The following is a 23,326-nucleotide window of genomic DNA, read 5'->3' on the forward strand; positions in this document are numbered from 1 at the left end:
CTGCAGGGGACGGACGTGAGAAAGAGTCTCCGCATCCACAAAGAGAAACCATCAGAGGCGCTCTTTGGTGTGTGGCTTTACAGATCAGGCGAGCGGTGACTGTGGCCTCAGAAAGAAGGGGGGGAAAAAAAGAGCCTTAATTAGCCTTCGCTCCCAGCAGACTGCCAACCCAAGAATAGGGGTTAGATTAACAACGAGAACCGAACACTTTTAATCAACTCTCAAAGTGTTTCCTCGTACCACCATCTACCCCCCTCCTAACGTCAACAGTTCACAAACACATAATTAGATGGAGCGGAGGAAATGGATGTTTAGTAGGTGATGAGGTTTTATACATTTCAAAATACAAACGTGTGAAGTGACAATTCACAGTCTACAGATGCAGAGCGAACAGCAGGGAAATGTGCATTCATCAAGGTGAACGAGGAAGCAAATGAGTGTGAAAATGAAACAGGACAGAAGCGCACTTCTACAAATACTGTATTGAACAATGATTAATAAAGAACAACGTAAACATACTGTAAGGCACAATAACCCTGGGCCGTTCATATGAAAATAATTCATTACGAGGAGTGAAGGCACACACAGTACTTTGGATTTTCTGGTTGTCCCTAATACAGTTTGGGACGCAGAAACAGTAACACTTGAAGCACCAAGAGGCCGTGGGAAAGGAAGGAGCTCATTCATCTTCAGTTAATAATGACAATCCAACAGTTTTAAAGTTTATACCTAGAAACAGAAAACTGGTTTAACAGGATCTTCAAATTAGGAGAAAATATGAAATGGAGGTCTTGTACGACGTCGATCCAACCAGCCAGTTTTCTCGGGGCCGTTTATAACTTTTTTTAAAAATGAGGGCCCGAGTACATCAGAAGAAGGTGCATGAAAGACCGACGACAGTTTGTTTATACTCTCTGGCTATCATGTAAATAAAAACCTCCACTTGTGAGCTGTTTCACATTTTGTTGCTGGTCGGATTTCTGTTTTTCAGAGCTCCGCTTCTCTGTCTCCTGTCCGGCCCATCCTGTTTCAATACGTTTTATTTTGAAAAAAATAAATAAAGCAACATGGTTTTTGACGTCAGCTCTGAGGCCGGACAGAGTCTAAATATTAAGACATCAAAGAGCAGGTGCAAAGTGTAAGAGAAAGGTGTAAACAAGTAGAAAAACGTGCAGGTAAGACTTAAAGGGTAACTCCGACAATTTTACACATTAAAGTGTGTTTACAGGTAAGACTGTATATGTGGAAAAAGTCCTATAATGTCTTTTGTGGCTCCAGAGGAAACTACATTTAATTTCCTCCAGGGATGTCACTCAGTGGCTAAGCTGCATTGTGGGTAACATAGGCACCACGAGAATGCATGAAGAAAGGTGATATCTGGTTCTGCTGTATCGATTTCAGTCATATGTTTTTAAATTCTCTATGAGTCCAACAGTGTTTTAGCAGTGCAATGCGAGACCAATGGACTGATTTTCAAAACCCTTTGCCTACATTACCCACAATGCAACTTAGCCACTAAGTGACATCACTGGAGGCAATTATTAGATTACATGCAGCTTCCTCTGGAGCCACAAAAGGCTTGATACTAATTTTTTCACATATGCAGTATTACTCCCCAGGACCTGTAAACAAACAAAAAATGGTGGAGTTACCCTTTAAAAAAGTGCACCAACAGGTCTTTGGTCACAAGTGTTCTCTTAGTCATGGCGACTGGTCAGAGACGTACAGTAAGGTGTTCAGACAGTTGGTCAGAGGTCAGGCTGTAACAGTATGAACAGTAACACTGCTTAGAAGTCCAAGAAACTAGAACTGAAATATCAAACATGGCGGCTCTGGAAGGATTTTGTATGTTCAGATATCCAGAACAATATCTAAACAGTATGACAGAAAAGATACAAATGTACATCCTGTGTTCAAAACACTCGGCCAAATGTTCCCCATATCCTACATGTATGTATCTTTAATAACAACATTCCTGCTATCTATCCATCTGTGTATACAGTACAGTATGTAAAGGCCATGCTGCTTGCATGAAGCATGAGGCCGAACTTTATCTGAGGAATCAGATATCATTTTCATGTAGCCAGTGGTTCCATAATTGGCTCTAGCTCTCCGTCTCCCCGTGGACATTCTCCATATGTACTTTGAGGTAGTCGTTCCTGGTGAACTTCTTATGGCACAGCTGGCACTCTGCCATGGGCCGGTTCGGGTTGTGCGTGAGCTTGTGCCTGCTGAGCATCTTCTTCAAGCTGAATGACAGGTCACACACCTAGGACACACACAGAGAAAAGAAACTTAATGATTAAAGGGGCACTATGTAGTTTTGGAGAAGCAATTCAATGCTGTTTTTTTTTTTTGTCTCCAGAACACTGTTTGACAAAATTGTGTTGTCCTTTAAGGTCAGTTTGTTTATTCCGTTTATTCTGTCATGAAATTGAAGACGCTCTGTTTTAGCCCCTGTCTCTTTAAGGCCGCCCCTCCTGAACACCCAGTCTCCTCTGATTGGTCAGCTCACACACACCTGAGCTAACAACAGCAGAGCAGCTGTGCTAAATTAATTCTTACATGCCAAAATAGCTACTGTGACTTTGACCTTTTTAACTTTCAAGATCTTTTACATGCACAAGAAGCACGACAGGTCTCCTTTAAGTTTTTGTTTCTTCTCTGTAGAGTTCAGTCTCTACACAGACGCAGCCGGAGACACAGAGAGTGATTTGTAAATCACACGCGGCGGACATTGGCGACAGAAATCCTTTTTTTTCCCACCAGTAGCGAGAGGGAATGCATGCAACTTAACATCCATCATAAATGAGCCATTTTACACTGTACAAATGACTCCATCGTCCTCTATCAATCATGATAATCCACCACTGGCTGGCGTTCAGCTGCAGTTTAACATACTGCTTCGAGAATCACAGCATGTGTCCTCCTCAATCCATCTGTGAAGAACTTCAGAGCGATGAATTACATTCAGAAAATCTCACAGACAGTTTACATCTGTGGCTAAATGGCAAAAAAAGCGCGAAGAGATATGATAAAATTCATTTTGGGTCAGGAGATTCCTGTCATTTTAATATGTATTCAGTCAAAGCATTTCTGTTTTCCAGCTATTGTGTGGTTATATGTTCATAATCACACAGTCTATCATTAGTTCATCAGGCAGCTTATTGATCATGTTCTAGCTTTACTGTCCAAGTGGAATTAAATATCCTTCAAACAATCTACAAATCTGATCCAGTGTCAGTATAATATTAGGAATTTTATAAAGTGAAGCGGTGACGGGAGTTGATGAGAGAGGGGCCTCCTCGTCTCATCGTAACCCAGATGTTACTGGATGCTTCTACAACATTTTTAATGCTGTTATGACAGACGCTGCTTACAGAGCCCCTCCAGCTTGTCTGGAAAATGTTCCTGGAACCGAGCGATCCTTTTGTCTGCCTCGAAAATCCACCCCGAAATAAAATCCACATGTTATTTCTATTATCCTTAATAGTTATGTATAGAATTATTTACATGAAAATCGCTCTTCCACAGCTGGGAAAAAGAATCCAGATGAATGTTGGATGTCGGTGGGAGACACTTTTCTGGTGATGCTCCGCTGACGATGAATAGGATACTGAGTCTGCGGTTCTTCAACAACAGCTATAGCGTCTTCTCCGCGGTATATTTTCTGGGTTTAGAACTGAAGGCGATACCACGGATTGAGGCTTATTAGGGTGTTAAAGCTCAAAAGAGAATCTGAGAATCCAGAGTTGGGTGATGGATTAGAGGCAAGATTGATTTTGGATGTTCATCAAAGAATTAAGAGATATTTGGATCTTACTTACGAGTACTGTTCATGACAGAGCTGTCTAGAACAAAGTCTGAGGCTGTGGACCCCCCTATGACAAAATCAACTGCACATCCCCCATTTTTAAATTGTCCACGAGTTTTCAACACAGGGCATCATAAAAGAAGATACAATATGCAACATTTCTGCATTAAAATGTCTAAAAATGACGAGACCTTTGTTATATAGTTTGCTGAGTTGTGTACTTATCTTATCTTATCTTTTCAGGCCAATTCTGTATTATAACATTTGTCTTTTTTCTATGATTTCAAAGCTGATTTATGGACTTTGATTCATGATATAAAAATATGTGTATCATGTTTGACCGAGATATAGTCGGAGGAAGAAGTAGCTTGAGAGGGCCAAACTACATGAACTAACTTTTGCTGTTTTTAGACCACCGATGTGCACCTATCCCCTCACAAAGCATCTTTGCCTTACAACAATACTAATAAAATAATATTTAAAAAAAAAAAAACATGATCTTATTTCTGTTTGGTGTCTTGTGTCCCTGAATCTTTGGGCTTCATTTTTATCCAGTCACATTAAAAAGTTTTGAGAATAAGATAGAATTTTGAATTGAAGAGATTCCCAAGATACAGTTGTGGCTTTCTAAACAAAAAGCTCTATACTTTCTGTATAGAGTAAATCATTATATGTTTCCAACTTTCAGTAATAAAACGGAGCATCCAAAAAGTTTTCTTCCTAACACGGACAACATCTTCTGTAGCGTGTTCCCTCCCCAGTCTCTGAGGATAATTATTATTCCTACGGTATTATAAGCAGAGGGTAATTTCTCCCTCTGATCCTCTCAATGTGTTTACGTGAGATCAGCCCACTCGGCCCCTCCAGAGAAGCAAGATCGCTATCTGCCTCTTACTGAGGCCCCCCCCCCCCATCCCCCCAACTCTTCCCCACATCTGGCCTTGTTCCATCACACGCAGACAAACACATCAGGAGACGGCAGCGGTTGGTTCAGGAGGTAGAGGGGACACTCACGTCACATTGGAAAGGTTTCTCTCCTGTGTGGGTCCTCATGTGCTCGTCCAGTCCTCTTTTCTGGCTGAAGGCCTTGTTGCACTCGCTGCACTTATACGGCTTCTCCTGCAACAACACACACACACACACACACACATTGAAATTAAAGAGGGCAGAACAATACATAAAACAATACTTCCCCAGGTTGGACACATATGGCCGAAACCTGGAGAGGGATTCGTGTCCATTATGGTGTACACGAGTGTAATGACACACACATGGGCACGCACGCACACACACACACAGAAAGACAAACAGACACAGCAGAGTGGAAAACACAAGAAGATGTGGAAATATCCCAGTAACACACACACACACATGTTCACACACTGATACCCTCTCTCCTCACACCCCTGTGCGTTCTCCCTGTGAGTTTATGAAGATATGAAATGAAAGATTGTACAGCCCCTGCAGTAAGGGAGGAAATGACCGGCGTAGGGGCCATCAAAAACACATGGATCCCTCAAAAGAGAAAGGAAAACATGGCACAGAAAATCCCTTTGAACATGTATCAGTGCCCTGGCACTGTGGGGCTGTAGAATATCACTCCTCCGTCTCCACACCTCATCAGTTTACCAAAGAACATTTCCTCTGTGCCTTTTGGAGGCCTGTCTCAGTGTCAGTCAAAGCAGCTATCTCACTGTGGGTGTGTTTGTGCAAAAAAAAAAACTCCAAGTGTGTGAGTGTGTGTGTGTGTGCATGTACAGCAGGGTGGACAGCCTTGAAGAGAAGGCGTGTCGTACAGTCTGAGGGGAAACAGCGGTGACACCTAAAAGACTCAAGGAGAAGTGAGAAGGGTGGAGATAGTGGCAGCCCCGTTCCCAGTGTCACTCTTTGGGAAGCTGCTTTTGACAAGTCGGCCTGATAGCAAAAGGCTCTACCCATTTAAAGCTTAGTTGTCATGGGAACAGGGTGAATGCAGGAAGTAAGGGTCCTGGGAAAGGCGCTATCATGTGGGCGGGGCAAGGAGTGCCCACTGACACAGGATACAAAAGGAGGTAAAGATCAGGTTCACTGCATGTGCGCGTGTTTAAGTATGCAACTGTTTGTGTGCATGCGGCTCAATGAGAATGGAAATAAAGCAGCGTGTGTGTGTGTGTGGGTGTGTGTGTGTGAAACCCTCTGTGACTGTGATGATGTGTGTAATGCAAATTTCCACTTAAATCTTCGGCTTTAACGAGGATCACGTCTTTTTCCGTAAGGCATGTTCTTGTATGAAAAAGGGAAAAAAAAATCTATGAGAGGTCAAGGCTCAGAGGTCAGGAAACACATGGATGGGCTTAGGTGATGCGGTGTACCCAGAATGCATCACTGTGACCCCGGTAACATCGAACATCTGTACCTGGTGACCTTCATTCTCCAGCAGCTGTTCACCCACTGACCTTTGACCCGATCTTTCCTCTGAGTCTGACCACTCTCGAGTGCAGAGATGTAGTTCGGTTTATTTACTCCAAAAGAGCCTCTCGTCTCATGTGTCATGTTAAATATGTTGGTATTTTGTAAAGCAGCACGCTGACAGGAAGTCAGGGTGCGCTATTTGGCTTCAGGGTGCAGCTAGGAATCAACAAACGACTCATGTCAACACGGTCTGAAACATATAGTGTGAATCATGCAAAGAGCTACCAACTCACCGCTAACGATGGCTGGGACCTTCTGTTTGGAAATCTTAGCTAATGTCAGAATGTGGTAGCGTTCCTACAATCCACTTGGGCTCATAATAGAACCAGAAAGCTATGGTGACTGAAAAATCACGACACCAGATCATCCAAGAATAAATAAATGGAAACACTGGCGATGCAAAACCATCGCTGGAAAAATGGTGCATAAAACTAAGGCTGGTTACGACTGCCACAAATCTGAGTCACCTGTCAGCTCGCCAGCAGAAGGAGGCCACAGAGACAAATGGGTTGCATTTGAAATATTCCAACAAATTAATCGTGCACAGATTTGATCCACTGGATCGTATCAGCATTGATTGCGACCTCATTAACTGAGGTCAAAAAGACGTGACAGATCCGCATTAAACAGTTTTCTGTGTCTGTTCATTTGCTTTGGTGAGTTAATGCGCGAGTAATGCGTGAGTAATAAGCTGCCTCCTTTCACAATAAAAATGCATTTTTGTTTGCTAACAAACTAACACATATTACTCCATTTAGTTTTTGAAACACTAGATTCAGAAGGTTTCGGCATTTTTTTTGGTCAAGAGATTATTTTGAAAGGTGTGTGTGTGTGTGTGTGTGTGTGTGTGTGTGTGTGTTAGATGAGTTGAACATGATATCTAATGTTGGAGTGTGGCCGTCTCATCTTCTACTTGAGAGCACACACAACACAGTAATCTGTATTGGGTAGAGCTGTAAAGATTAGTTGATTATTTAATTATTTGATCAAAACGAAATTAGTTGCCAACTGCTTTGATAATCGATTCATTGTTTCAGTCGATTCTCGGGCAGAAACGTTAAACAGTCGCTGCTTTAATGATGAAATGACGAGTCTTTGTGTTTCAAACTGGGTTGGACAAAAGCTGCAATTTTTGATATTTTCTAGACAAAACAATTTATCAATAAAGTGTGAAAATAATCTGCAGAATAATCGATAATGAAAATAATCATCAGTTGCAGGCCCAGTATCAGGAGAGGAAAAGTTGATTCAGTACGTCCCTTTATTAAAAAAATCAGAGTGCATGTCAGTTCATTCGATGGGGTTTTTATTGCTTTTGTTTTTTTTTTAAGTTACAGCACTACCACTAATATTCCACTTTAATTTCCTCATGGAAAGAAAAGTTTAACCTTGATACCCTTTCTGGGTTTTTTAATTGCCCTAATTAAAAAATGAAACAGCCTTCCTTCATGCCAGAGAACACAACATGGAACCTTTCACATAAAAAGTGTGTTTGTAATCGCACAACGCGCAGCCACATCCATTTACATCAGACATCAAAACAATATTATAAAAAATCTCTTAATATCCAGAATGTCAGCAGTTCATATCGCCATCAAATGTGTTTCTTTTTAGCGTGCCGCTGATGTGGTTTGTGGTACAAACACACAAACATCCATCTCAGCTCGTCTGTACATTAACAGTGAGCTGCAGCTCTCTCTGCCAAATGACATTTGTTTTGCTCGACAGTGACTTCATCTGGCTCTGCTGTTTGTAACTGTTCAGCCCATATTTCAGAGCACTGTGAGCAAAGGCAGATCTGGGAACATTAGTAACCAAACATCAGTCAGTTTAATCAGTCGCTCACATCACTAGAAAATTATACCTGCCTGTTTCTATTGAGAGACGTCGACCTGGGCAGGATACCTCCATTATCAACACACTGTACCGGCAGAGCGCTGTGCTCTGGACTGCATTACACGAGGACAAATCTTTGAAATTAACTGTGTTGACAGGCTACAACTGTCATAGTCATAGCTGTATAAACTGACGATGGAGATCTATGATGAAACACATATTAAGTCTCATTTATCAAAAGTGGCACTAACACAGGAGCCAGATGCTCACAAAGAGCTCATGGAAAGAACTTCAACGTGTCGAGACGTGACGCAAGGACATGAGCGCTGTCCCAACCCAGGAAATGACCTCATGACGTGCAGTGAGAAACCCACCTTTGACTCACTTAACATTTACATGTTCAGACCATCAAAACAATGTTTCCCATGTCTGCGTCTTGAGTGTGCTGCAGTACCAAGCCGCACCTTTTGTGTCTGTGGACATTACTGCATGATTTATGAAACAACCTGCAAATTACCTCACGATTAAATGGGCAGGGAGTGTCACGTATGTTAGACACAGAGGAGACGGGACTTTTCTCACCAGGCGAGATGTGTGAGAAGTTCTTTATGAGCACTCTGCGGTTCAGACAAAGGTTAAACAGAGAACCTGAAGCGTAGTGCTACAGATTGGATGATAAAGTCAGTGGGACAGGACACCTGACACTGGGTTAGCATCCCTTTCTCTCTTTCTGCTTCTATTCACACTCGTTGTTTGGCACTAGAGCCATCCGAACCATCAATATGTATCCAATCAAGTTCAACTAACACATTTATGATTGTACAGAGTAGCAGTTAGTAGCAGTGGAGAATACAAAATATTCTATACACAGACAAGTTTGAAAAGTCCTTTCAAAGGAGGGGACACTTACTCGTGTGTGTGTGCGGATGTGCATCTTCAGGCCGTCGTTCTTGCTGAATGCTTTGTCACAGTAGGGACACTGGTATGGACGCTCACCTAGAGAACAAAAAAGCATCAGACAACGTCATTCACATATGAATGACATGTTATTATCGAATAATGTATTCTTCAGTTGGCGTTGAGCCTTTTGTTACGGCCCCAGAGGTCGTGTAAACCTTTCTATTGTATGTGCTTTAATTTCCCTCTGTGCTGTAATGCCCCTCTGTTGTGTTACCTGAGTGTGTGCGTGATTGGTAGCAGGTGTGTTTGGTTAATTGAGTGAATGACGTGTGGGTGTAGGTTGTCCGAGGGAGCTGATTGGTTCCTGCCTCGAAGCCAGAAGTTTAAAGGCCGGCTCCTCCCGCTCTCTCTGGTCTCCACTCTCAGCCAGAATGCCAGCAGGTCTGTTTGTGTGCTGGATCTGTTTTGAAATAAAACCTTTAAAAATACTTTACTGCTGGTGGTGCTTGGGAGATGGGAAGAGGGGAGTCAGGGTTTCCCATAGGCCCTGGTCCTAACACCTTTCAAGAACAAGTAGTCTAAATGTAAACATATGTATGTATATATGTACTAGAGCATGGATACACGACCCGACGGACAACAATTTAGAAATGATGTCCAGTTTTGGGTTGAGTTCAGTCACCTCATGTGTCATCTACAGAGAACATGACTGTGAGAACTGTGTGCCACAGTAACACAAGCTTCAAATGTACAAAAATGACATTCAGTACAGCTCTAGACAAAACAAATGTGGTTATTCACAGAGGGTTCAGAGTCTGATCGATGTACTGGTTGACCGATATAATTGTCCGATATTGGCCTGGACATTTTACTCACTAATATCGGTCAGGCTCTAGTTTGGGTATCTGTATTGCTGCCTGTGGCCTGTCCCCTCCTGATCTGCTCTATCACTAGATAGATATCTTCCACTCAGACGCATTCACTCCTGATGCACGTTGACTTTCCACTGCAAAGCTTATATTGGCTATACTTCATGGCTCGCTATCTGAGCCACAACTGGCCAACAGTTTAGGAGCACATCAGAGGCAGTGTGGCTTATCCTAGTTGGATCAAAAGCAGTCCAGCCAAACTCGTGCAGATCCTATCTGGGCACACAGCGATGATGACAAAGAGAAAGTGACAGGCTGTCAGTCAAACAGTCTGCTGACACATGGATCTGTTTACCGCTACTGATCCACAGGCCAGATAGGAGCACCAGAGCTGATTACTAATCTATAGAAGGGATATGAGGTAACCTATAGAACCGCACTGAAATTAAAGTCTCCGACAGGAAAATACAGTATGAAACTGATGAGAAGGAATTCTGGGTTCAGTATTAGCTTGATTTAATTCATAAATGTGCCCTTAATCTGGAAGTAGTGAAAACGACATCTCCTGTTCAGAAAACTGAAAATAGAGCAAGGAATAAATCTTAAACAGGTCTATATTTTCTTTTCCGAATTAATACAAATGCCTGCGAGTGTACACAGCACATCTTAATGAAACACGGCTAAAAATAGATACCTACAGCTACACATGTGTCGGCTCCTTCAGTACGATCTCATTTCTTATCGGCTTCGTAGTAATCTCTCTTTAGTGACTATGTGTTGGACAGGCAAGCAAGTAATTTTATTGATGGGGGAGATGGTTTGCCCCTTTAAGTAATAAGGTTAATTAGCTGTGTTTCCTTGGGATTCAAAATGCAAAGATGCTTATTAAATCAGAAAATCCATCTCGGGAATATATCAGAAGAGTAATATTATCCCACTGCTATAAACACGACTGTGCTGAAGGAACGTTTCTCCTCTGGTCCTTACAGTGAGTGAAGACGGCTTGATTGAGATGCGCAGGAAATATTTAATGGTCATTTACAAGAAGTAAATGTTCAAGGGCCTTCAAGAGACAAATGCTTTTTGAGGAAATGTATATCTATATGATTTCATTTGATTTTAATGCCTTTTTTTTCCTGACTCAAGAGACTAGAAAGATTAAAGGATACGTTCAACAAAAACAGAACATCCAGTCACTATCTACTCACCCTCATGCTGATGGAAAGTCAGGTGAAGTGTTGTAGTCCACAAAACATTTCTGGAGCTTCACAGCAAAACAGAGTTGCAGCATTTTCCTAAACAACTGAAGTAGATGGGGACTACTAGAAAATGGCTCCATTCAGCTCGTCCAGCGTAATCCAAGTCTCTGGAAGCCCCCATGATCCCAAATTGATTTGAAAAGACATTATTAACCATATCTACCATTTTTAAAGCTGAAGTCTTCACTGTAGCTGCTAAGCTTAAATCATTAGCGTACCCTGTTTGAGGTGGATGCATGAGTTCGACTGCACATTCAGGGTGTAAATACTGTCTTGACAAACCAATTTGGTACCTCAGGGCTGCCGTAGAAGCAACAACAAAGTCCCGATCTACTTCAGTTGTTTAAGAAAATGCTGCAACTCTGTTTTGTTGTGAAGCTCCAGAAATGTTTTGTGGACTGACTTTCCATCAGCATAGGAGAGAGAAGTTATGACTGAATTGTCATTTTAGGGTGAACTTGTCCTTTAACTCATTTGTATCAGTTTGTGGGGTCCGACTGGTACTTTGTCTTTGCACATTTTTATTATTCCAACTGTCGGTTGTCAGAAGACTACAATGGTTAAACATAAATCGTTCACATCCCACAAATCCTGCGTCTGTCAACAGAGAAGCTGCGACAGCTGTCATGTGGCAGATGTACGAGTCGGGCTCCGAACCAACCATAAACCCCCCACAAGAGGGCTTCAGAGGTGCACAAGGAGGAGCGGCGCGACACCCAGTAATAAAATATGTGACCTCGCGTTGGCGTGGAGAGGGTTAATGTGACATATGTGAATACATACTGAAACATGTGCGACAGGGCAGCTTGCCACTCGGTCCCAAACTCCCCCTCTGGTTCAGTGTCAGCCTATAGGAGGCCTTTTGTTGACAAACAAGAAAATCTGAATCCCAGATGTGTTTTGAGAAAGAGGAGAGCAGATCCTATGGCTTATGTAGCATGTGTGGTATCGGGTTAAGGCCCGGCGCTAGCCTTGGGGAGTCCTGGGGAAGGCATTAGTGTGCTAATAGCACTGGAGCACAGTGTGCCAGTGTACTTCTGCGGCTTGGATCACATCCCTCCCAGGAGCTGGCTATTGTCAGTTAATACACGGCACAGACAACCACACCCTGCGAACACGGAGGCAATAAGCCACCAATTCACCTACTTAACCTATACTCTCTACGGTTCTGGACATGTGGGCCTCATCTGGAAAATGCACACAGAGAAAATGATGGTATTCGATATTTTAAAAGAGGTCGTTCTTAAATACGGTCACTTATAGATCACATAATTACATCCAACAGTCACAGCTTCTCCACATGTTGGACCTGCTCAGAGCGAAACAAGAGTAACTCAATCCCATAGCGAAACAGGAAATAAACAAACGCTACTTGGAAACATAAGTAGTAACATTCTTGCGACGCTGCTCTGTGTTATCCGTGCGAGAGGCTCGGTGTCTGTTCTACTGAGTGTTACTGTAACTAGAAACCCTCCACTTATTCTCCGGATTGAGCCAGATTGTTTGGGGATTATGAGGGGTGGCTGCACCACTGAGCCGGGGCTTTACGTGTGTGGAGATGGTAACTGATTTAGCATGTGCTGAAACAGTACACCATCTCTTTGACCCTGGGTGTCTCTCCCGGCCCCTGCTGTGGCCCTCACACTCCTTGTCTGCTAATCGATCCGTTTGGCACCCCTCGTGTGTTGTGTGCGTACGGCCGCGTGTCTGGTTAGCAGATGGTCGGCTTTGTCGTCTTGCCTGCCGCGCAGCCTTCGTGTTATGGAGAACGCTTTGTAGCTTCGGGGCTCCGGTCTGAAAGACATTAGCCCTGTCCGTCAGAAATTAATTCCTGGCTTCCTCCGGTTCAGCCAGACAGTGGCCCTCCACTGTCCTTCTCCCTGCCCCGTGTCACATGCCGACAGGGGCCACGGAGGTAATGTGATATCAGTGTGTTGGAGATGATAAGAAATTGCCTTTGATGAGCAGCTGGAACGCCCCGACAACTTTTACACTTGACCTTTCCATTAAAACCGAGGTCTCCACAGATTTCTCCACTTCCTCAAACAATTCTCTTGAACTTGCCAAATGTGAAGGTGTATCAGACAGACACGACTCGCCGCACACAGGTCTCCAAAACACAATCCTCAATCCAAATCAAGCATCTGCATGGCAACCAAAAAGCCGTGATAGCGAGGCTCTGTTAATCAGAGCGACAGATAATAATTCAGTACAGGGTGATTTGACTTTACAAGATTGTAACCATGGCCACAGTCAAGACAAACAAAATCATCTGTACGTAAATAGGCTCAGTGATTCCAGAGTTCTGCCAGATGTCCGTCTGAGGCCAGTTGTTCTGTCGTGAGATCACTTAAAGCTGCAATGTGCAGCTCTTTAAAACATCAAAATATAGCTGTGTATAATTACCATAACAAATGATCGACACAATTAGTAACCTCTGTCCAGTGCCAGCGTTTGTATCCAGTGAGTGTTTCAACAAGAACAAGTCACCTCACATGTTTTTGTCTCTCTTTTACGTCACTACAAAAATTTTGATTGAGAAACACATATTACCGCTATTCAACATAAAACAATTAAATAAAAATGAATTATACAAATATGTAATTTGTGAAAATATGTTCACGTGTTACACAACTGTAACACAAGCTCACAGTTCAGTGAGGCAGCTCTACTTTTCTTGTCATCTGAAGTCCAACAGTGAGAGTGACCACTCCTCACTCCAAGTCTCTGAGGAAAACCAGACACTGGGTTTTGGCCTGTATGTATGTATGTATGCATATAGCCTGATAATAACAGAATATAGGGTTTGACAATAATGAATACCCAGTGGTTTGGACTAGTGAGAACTTGTGCTTGTTGATTCGTCATACTTATCTCAGTCTGGAGACTATAAACTTAAAAAGACGTGAGCATTTAAACAGGGAGAGTCGAACAAAAAAACACTGTTTTGTATCCACCAGTGTTTTGGGGGATTTTTGACTTGGTGGGCATTCAGACCAGTCAAACCAAAACAATGCACTGGGGGCTGTACTGATGAGACATGAATCAATGTTGATCCAGCAATCCCAGTTTAACTGGCAGATCCATGAGTTTAAAAGCTTATCAGATGCCAAAATGCTGCACAGCGGCAAAGAGGCAAATACAGCATTCTCGTTAAAAAGTAAGCTATCTGGAATGTGAGCTTGTGTGTGTTTGCTGCAGCCATTCAAGCTGAACAAAGCCTAAAAGTGAGGATATCTCTCCCTACCTGTTTGCACTGCCATAGAGATTTGCCCAGTCTTCCTAACTTTTTCATTTAAATGCACAGCTCATAATATAGTTGCACCCCATAAAACAACAAAGAACTGCAATAACCTCAATTGTTAAACTAAACCTCAGGGGCAGCAGTGCGACCGATGAAAGTGTTTAGTCGTACTTGACAGATCTTTGGGTACATGTGCAACCAAAACAGTCGGACCCTGGAGCCCTGTTTCTAGACATGTTTGATTTTTTTCTCACTGTGTGACTACTTGCTACTTTAAAACAGTGTGTTTATGATGAATGATCCAAAATGAAACGAAACAGATGAATTTACTTCTCTTTATCTCTGCTTAATCTCAGCCATCCTCACCAAAACTCAAACAAAAGGAGCCTCGCTTACAATGTAAACACAACACACGTTTACGTCCATTATGTTTCCCAGTCCGATAGTTTCAGGCAAAAGCAACATCCCGCTCAGTCTTACAAAACTGTTACAGGTGATTATAATGTTGAGAACTGGGTTTTAAATGTCCCACTATTGAATTTTCTGCATCGAGGCACAATCTTTCAAGAGAGAATCAAGATGTATCTGAAAACTGGCGTGGTTTGTGTGTTCCTTTCAAACCATTCAACTGAATCCCTGGCTTTAATATAGTCCATCTCAGACAGCTGTGTAGAGTTGTCACATTGTAGTGGTAGCTGCTTTTTGTTTTCATGCTGTCTCGTGTTATTATTTGTTTAAATTTAGAGCAGAAAAGGCTTTAATTTGTTAGGAATGATCATGTGCAAACACAGTTAGCCTGACTGAGTATGCGAGAAAAAGACCAAATATTGAAGCTTGATTCATAATCCAACATAAACACTAAATCAGCACTTTAAAATGGGTTAAAATGCCACAGCAATTAGTCGATACACAGCTCATGGGCTTACACTGATCCCTGTGCCCAACATGACACGTCCTATGATGTCAGTGTGACAGCGAGGCACTGCGTTCTGTCAACGTTTCCCCTGGCACGAATAATTTTCATGACCCCACTCTGGTTATTTACCACATCATGGCGCGCATGGTGGGAAAATGTACTCTCACTGAGCTGTGATGTGGAGAAGGACACATTTGTACCAGAACGGGGCCAAAGAGAATAATTTTTTGAAAATGATAGAAACATCCATCATGACTACCGAGTTCCACGACGTCTTCAACATCCCCGTCCAAGTTTTTTGACAGCTCACATTTTTATTGGTCGTCTGTGATCTCATAAAGTCTGCTCTCGGAGAAGACGCCTGCCTCTGTGGTGCTACAACTAATTCCTTTGAGCTCGACACGATGTTTTAACCAAATCAAACTGAAACAAAATCCAAGCCAAATATACAGTACATGTCCTGCCAGCTACTTAACACTCTCTTTTTGAATTTCTCTTTTATCCGCTTCTCACTTTAGCCCTTTCTCCCATAATGCTCCCCAGTGTTTGCTGGTAAAGTGATAGGGGAAGGAAATCTCCAAGGAATCCTTACAAAGTCCTCTGTGTTTAGCAGGTAAATAATCAATGCTGACTTGTTCCTGTGAAGCAGGAAGACAAACAAGATGAGGCTTTCCTGTCTGCCATCCAGAAAAACCGTCGATTTAAAGGTCTTTACCCCCAGCTGGAGTTCTTCTTTAAGACATTACTTACAGAAAAACTAGCCGCCTTTAAAGTTTTACTTACATTAACAGTGCTGTTTTATGATTTACACATTCCTCATTCATCACACATCATCCACAGATGGTTTACATGAGCCTTGTGTGCCCACGAAATTACTCCTCACTGTCTGAGAACAAGATGAGTCTTGTCGGGATTGTCGCTCGGGGAACGACTCTCACTTCTCACCAAAGCTTATTTTTTCCCCCTCACACAAAAACACAACAAACAAAAAAAAAACACCCAGTCTATAGAATGAGGGGACAGATTTACAGCCAGTCAGGGTCAAGGGTCATCCGGCTGGATGCTTTCTTGGAGTGGTCTTTTCTTTCTCCCCTCCTTTCTTTCTTTGAGGTGTCCCCTCGGCTCCCACCCCTCCCCCAGCATTCCTCTCTTTTGTTTATTCTATATAAATACAATCAGACCAGGCCGCCGCACACACACATATACATTCTCTTTCTCTCTGTTGGTTTGTCCTTCACACATACACATGTACGAAAACACACACATACACAGCTCGCGCACACACGGATACAAAGGGAGCTGTTGACAAAGTGTGGTAGGCTTGTCAAACGACCGTCGTCCTGCCACCATTGAAACACACACACACACATTTTGACACACTATAGTCTTGTCAAAATCTGCAGGGATTGTTTGAAAAGTTAGACGTATGATTTATGCAGAACACATTTTGATTTAATGTGTGGTAGGGATCCAACAGCAAAGAAAACCAGGAGAAAAAGCAGACTGAAGCATGATTTAAACACTGATTAAATTAAAGGGGCACTTTGTAGTTTTGGAGATGAAATTCCCCCAAAAAATGTATATTTACATATTAATGAGGTAATAATACAAAGTCTACAAAGAAATATTTATTTCTTCCAAAAATGAATAAAATAAAAGCTGCTCTCAGAGGAAAATAAGGTCCCCAGAACACTGTTTGAAGCTAGAAAGGTGGCAGGGTCCGCCACATATAAACTTGTGTTGTCCTTTAAGGTCAGTTTGTTTATTCAGTTCAATTCAGTCAATGAAAATCTTTCTCTTCTGATCAGAATCTCTTCCTCTAAACTACATAGTGCACCTTTAGTTATTTTTTTGCTTAATAAAGGTGCAATACTTAAGAATTTTGATTCAAAACATTCAAAAACTATCTTGAAATTATTCTAGGTAGTGTGATGCTGAGATAACTAAGTAAGCGTGCGAACCAGCTAGCATAATACCAACTATACCTCAAGAGGCAATCGTCAAGATAGAAAAACTCAGGCCTCCAGTTCTCTAGGTTTCACAAGCTCTGATGGTGATGACTACATGGCTCTACCTGGATTCAGGAAGATCAGAAGCAGATACATGGGGAAGATTGTAACTGCCATTTTTGTGAAATCTACTGATTTTAAGTGGCTTTCAGCAGGCCGGTCTGAAGCGCTAAAGCAAGCAAAGTGACGTATTCAAAAAAACAAGAGGACAACGAGAAGACAACATGAGAGAGAGGAGGAGATGAAGTTCAGTCGGAGACAGCCAGGAGCGGGCAGAGAGACAGAGAAAAAGGGAGAGTGAGTGAAGGAGTTTGGAGGCCAAGAAGTGTGTGTGTGGCCGTGCCAGGTCTCTGCACCAGTCTGTTGGTAAGGAGACGCACAGGAATGTGTAGCTTTCCAGTTTAAGGCAGTTTAATGAACATCCAGGGCTCTATTTCTGTGGCAGTGCAAAGACTGGAGCGAGCAGAGCTCCATCATGTTGGAATTTTCTCTTATTAAAATATGCTGGTGTTTGGTGCGCTGCTTCCAAACCTCTAATCACCACACACATTTTTGATTTTAAATTCAAAAAGGGTGGTTGTTGATCTCATTGACAGCTCGCTCCTCCAGTTGGAGAAACAGGCGACCAATCAGAGCTTTTTCATGCACGATTAAAAGTGGGGACGTCATCTTTTTACATCACTTAAGTTAGCTACCTGACAACGAGGTGACTTACATCAATAACAACTCTTAAATCTGCACATTTCTGCTTCTGATGCAACATCATACAGTTGACAGTCGATACATCTTTTACTATAGTTTGTGACCTTAATGGCGGCTGATGTGTTGAAGCGTGGAGGGCCACTGACCTGTGTGGCTGCGGATGTGGACCCTCAGCGTGCCGTTGCTGGCGAACTTCTGTCCGCAGTACGGGCAGATCTTCTCTTTCTCCCCCGTGTGTGTCTGGCAGAGACATGACAACACAGACATGTGGTTGATGTTATGAAAAACATTTGTAGCATTCATCCTCACATCCTTCCTACATTTCAAAGTGAAATGTGATCGACGGTGAAAGCTGGATTAAAGTTAATAGTTATTTCACTGTTAACAAATAAGCAATGCTCTGGAAATAATTTATTAAGCAATTGTAATGGTTTATACAGTACACATCAGTTGTAACTTTACAATAAACAATCTCTTAATCAATGGTTTGTAAAGCAGTTTATTGTTCGTAACAGTGAAATAACTATTAACTAAAGTTTACTTAAAATCCCCCTCAGTTTGAAGAATGTGTTTTCTTCTTGTGTTGATGTCTTATTATCTAACATAACATGGTTATGATGCTATTATTAACATTTACATTGTGTTATTAATGATAATAAGCATCTCAGAAGGACCTATAATGCTTATTAGTTGTACAAGTATAGCACAAGGACCATAACATAAAGCGTTACCAAATGTATTTTCCTCCTGAAGTGCACCACTAACATGCAGTAGACTCAGAGAATGGAGATGCACATGTTCACTTGACAGTGGATCCACTGAGCTGCCCCGAAGGCCGGATCAAAGAACACAGACGATGCAGATTTGCCAGGGTCCAAAGCCCGGGGGACTAAAGGCCAGGGTGCACGTATGCATTCATCTCCTTCTCCTCCCTCCTCTTCCTCTCCCTTCACCTCCCAGCAGTCCACAGTGTTGAGCTCTGCGGGCTCATAAGGGCTGCACATGCAGATGGGGGAAGAAGAGCATGTGGAAAGAGCGTACCACCTCCTCTACCTTTCTCTCCGCCCCTCCTCCCCTCGCTCCTCTCTCCTTCACTCTCTCCTTGTTGAAAAGTATCGCTCTGAGTTCCTGCTCCCGGCCTGCTGTAAATTCCCCGAGAATAATCGTGAGTATGAAAGGCTCAAACTCAGAGCGACAGTTTCAACAGCAGTACAACAATACAGGAACACCTCCTCTCTGGGCCCCCATCCTTTCCTCCATCACCCCACTGTGTCCCTCTGACACCTCGGGTGTTTCGTTACAAAGGCTCCATCAACACACACACACACACTCTCTCACACACACACACACACACACATGCGCACATGCACATTACAAAACACATGCACACGCTCACTCACACACAACTGTGCACAAACAAATCCACATATATGAACACATGTGTCCCAGATGGACACATGCTGCATTATTTAGATTGTTGTTTGCATAGCAGAGAAAACATCGCTTGTTTTCTACCTTCATGAGCAGACAGCCACAGGGGAACGTGAGCCATTTCTCTCGGGAACGTTTCAAATTATAAGTGTGGAATTTATTGGTAGGTAATTATCCAACATTTTCACATATAAATGATCGGCATGTCTGTATAACCACTCAAAGCCAACCCTGTAATTTTCATTCAGGAGTGAATTCTTCCCGAATGGCACTGACAGAGGTGAGACTATCTTGTACAATGCGCAAAAACATACAATACATGCACATACATGCTGACACACATGCCCTATCATGTAACACAAATCCAGGCTCACTGAGGAGAAAGGCATCGACTGTAACACAATAACACAGGCCTGTTCTGCCAGATATGGACAGCATTACTGTTCATTTACATAAGCAAGTGCTGCGACAGCACATATGACTGAAGCTCAGGGAAACAAAGACAGACACGAACATGTGCTGTCCATCCATTCTGTCGAAGAAGAAAGAAAGTTGATTCTTTATCACTTCCAGAAGGAAGTCATTCAGTGTTGTTCAAGGTTGCTGCGGTGACAAAATGTTGCTGCTAATAAGCTTGTGACAACATCAGAAATAACCAGTACACCAGTTTTTTACAAGAAAAGCTGCTCACTATCTGTAGAGCACTGTGTTTATTTAATGCTAATGAAAACTGAACATTTCCTACAGCTGCAGCTTCACATTAAGGCAACGCAAGATGACTTTTACTTTGAAGTAGGCTTGTCACAGGAAATACAATGTGTTCACTGAGTTTAGCACCGCTATCGTTCATCAAAAATGCATCTACCGACCAAAGAAATGTCATTTTCTGCATTAGTTGACAGCGGATCAGTTTTAAATATGTCAAGGAGTAGTTTTATTCAGGAACAAGAAGGAGCTGTTTAGATGAAGAGTTGTAGGCGACACGCTGCACACCTTCAACTTCTCAGTAAGGTAACCAACTCCTTTTCTCTCATTAGCGTTATCAGGTTCCTTATTAGCATCAGGTTTAAATCCAAAATATTGACAAAAAGGCACTTTTGCTTTTTGGTTTGACAACAAAGCCTCCACTAACGTTGTCAGTCAAGGAGTAAAGCCATTCAGGCTCAGTTGCTACATCTGCAACTGTATATGTGCTGACAGAGGAGCAACCTGGTCGTTCGAAAGTAGATCATCTGCAGTACATCTGTAACTATTTTGTTAGCTTGCTTTTACTGTTTTTATGGTTTCTTTCTTTTGTTTTGCTTGTGTAATCTGTAAAGCACTTTGGGTTGTATTTTCGTATGAAATGTGCGATATAAATACATTTCCTTGCTTTGCCATTGAACTGAAAGACTTAACGATTAATTGATCTAAAAGTAAACAGCAGATTGATCTATAATTAAAAGCAACTGTTTATAAGCATCAACATTTTGTTCGAATAATGGAAACCTGTATCGCATTTTTGGCCTTCATGATGTTCAAAAAGTTTCTTATCTTGCTCAATTTACTTCTGATTTTCATCATCTGTTTAGAGTCAGACACGGTGCACAGAGCTACAGTTAGATTTTGATACTAACAAAACATGGCTGCGAGAACTATTTGTGATTATTTTAGGGGCCAAAGTATCAAGGTGTACATAAAATAAGACCTCAACAATAGCATGGCCAGAAGCAGGGTTACTCTGCGCATGTAAACACAGCCAGCAAGTTGTCGTCTCCTCGGCAACCTGGCTTTGATCAAGGCCAGATCGCTGTGCAGCCTGCAGACCCCGAAAGCAGCGAGACAGTTCAACATGCCAGTGTTCGGCCCTACTGTTCAGAGACAATCTCCGAGACATTTTCTTTTGCCGCGTGCCAAGAATCTGTTTGGTTTCAATCTTGATCCATAACCACACCGGACGTTGTCAGATTTAGGGCTCATAATCTGCAGCGAGATCTGTTTGGGGCTTTGAAACCCTGCGGAGCTAATGGACTAACTGCCATTTCTAATCAACATAGGAATTGATTTGCAAGCCTTCATGGGCAGCAACGGTCAACATGGATGTCTCCGCCAGGTTTGACAGTCTTAGATATTAGTGGAGTTAGCTGCGTAACATTCATGAGACGAGGAGACGGACTGGATTTGAAACAATGGAAACATTTCGGTGAAATAGATGGCCCCGGCTGTCATTTCTTCCCTTTCAAATTCAGTGTGAGGGCAGAAGACTGATGATGGAAAATCTGATTTAAAAGCGTATTTTTCCACTACTTTTACCTTTAAGTCAAAATGCAGATGATTTCATGAGTTATGTTCAAATAAATACAACAAAAATGCAGCTTGAACTCAATTCAGGGACAAAGTGACAGCTCTTGCAGACACACAAGCCGCATCTATGATTAAGGTTTGTCTGGCTCAAGCTCTTTTCATTCACCTTCTTGTGGCTCTTGAGGACTGACGGAGTGACAAAGGCCTTCTCACACAGGTCACACTTGTACTTCTTATGGCCGTCGTGCACCACCTGGATATGGACGTTGAGCGTGTCCTTTCTCTTGAAGGTGCTGTCGCACTGGTCGCACTTGAATGTCCTCTCACCTGCAGCAAGGACAGAGGAACATTTGTGAGAGCCATTTCCAGTTATCTATTGTTGTGCCTGTAAACACACGGTCTTTACGCACAGCAAGAGGGGAACCAATTTCACCGGGGCGATTGTGTGGGCAGAAAAATAAAAGAGCGGCATTTCACTGCACCAGGCAAACCCAAACAATGGTCTTTAGAAAGGTCTGGTTCTGTTTTTTTCTTAACAGAAGTCGGCTTTTATTGTGAATCTGTAGCTGTCATCTCAGGGGAAACAGTAAATCAAACTACTCCACCATATGTTTCATCTGAACGTCAAATGGCTCTGTGAAAAAAACATGCCTTATTTTAATAATCACTCCACTCCAGACAGACAGTACTCAGACACAATCTCAGCTGTTCACCGAGTGCAGCCTGATGTTTTCCTTCACGCTTCTGCTCTCTGCCTCCATACAACAGCCTCTATTGTTGAAGTGTAGTTGTTTCCATTATATGGAGATCATTCAATTTCCACAGAGCAGTTTGGAGAGAGAGTGTGAGTGTGTGTATGTGTGCGTGTTTGGCGAGCAAACACTTACAAGCTTGTGCTCATTCTCCGATTACCAAGGCCGATGATGGTCAGCTCAATAAAACGGAACACCAGTGAAAGCCGAGGTCCATTGTGTTTTTAATCAAATCGAACCGTTCACTTGATGATAATTAATGTCAACGACACCCTCGCATGAAGATTTCATTACTACTTGGAGCACGGCTTCAGTCTGGTATGAAACCACGCGTGAACCAACACAGACATGGACAGATAGTAGTTAACTGATATTTGGACGTGGACGCGTATGGACGGAGAAAATGGAGAACTTAGAAGAGCTGCTGGTCGTTTACCAAAGTATTGGTTTGCCGCAAGGAGAAACCCACATGGAGTATATCACCTCAGCTCCGTGTGACCATCCATGTGGAAAGCATAACTCAAGATTAACAGATTTGTTCTTAAAGAAAACCTTTTATACTTTTTTCCCTTTCTTTCAGTGTTTCACATCTTCTTGTGCATGTTAAGTCTTAAAAGTTAAAAAGGTCAAAGTCAACACCAAAAGAAGCTCCTCTCTCCGACAGAAAACACTGCTCCTGAAACGCCTCCTCAGTTGTCCCAACTTTAATTCTGTGACTTTGTGACATCACCATGTCAGACATTTGCATAATTTATGGTTAGCAGCTAGTTTGGCATGTAAGAATAGATTTAGCACAGCTGCTTTGTTGTTCCTGGCTCAGGCATGTGTGAGCTGACCAATCAGAGCAGACTATTCAGGGG

General features: G+C 42.5%; 1 protein-coding gene across 4 annotated transcripts in view; it reads right to left on the minus strand.

Annotated features, from left to right (window-relative positions):
* Positions 1-1,569: 1,569 nt before the first annotated feature.
* prdm5 (PR domain containing 5) overlaps positions 1,570-23,326 on the minus strand; it is a 33,572-nt gene continuing 11,815 nt past the window's right edge. For 3 of the 4 annotated variants that reach the window (XM_073476823.1, XM_073476825.1, XM_073476824.1), the window contains 5 exons: positions 21,881-22,041; positions 18,147-18,240; positions 9,012-9,097; positions 4,829-4,933; positions 1,570-2,269 (listed from right to left, as the gene is read on the minus strand). In XM_073476823.1, coding sequence (XP_073332924.1) covers positions 2,105-2,269; positions 4,829-4,933; positions 9,012-9,097; positions 18,147-18,240; positions 21,881-22,041 — 611 coding nt within the window. In that variant the 3' untranslated portion in view covers positions 1,570-2,104. The remainder of the gene's footprint in view (positions 2,270-4,828; positions 4,934-9,011; positions 9,098-18,146; positions 18,241-21,880; positions 22,042-23,326) is intronic. The other variant, XM_073476826.1, reaches the window with a different exon arrangement.

This window comes from Pagrus major, chromosome 11 (assembly GCF_040436345.1).
Source record: "Pagrus major chromosome 11, Pma_NU_1.0".
Classification (NCBI taxonomy): Eukaryota; Metazoa; Chordata; class Actinopteri; order Spariformes; family Sparidae; genus Pagrus; species Pagrus major.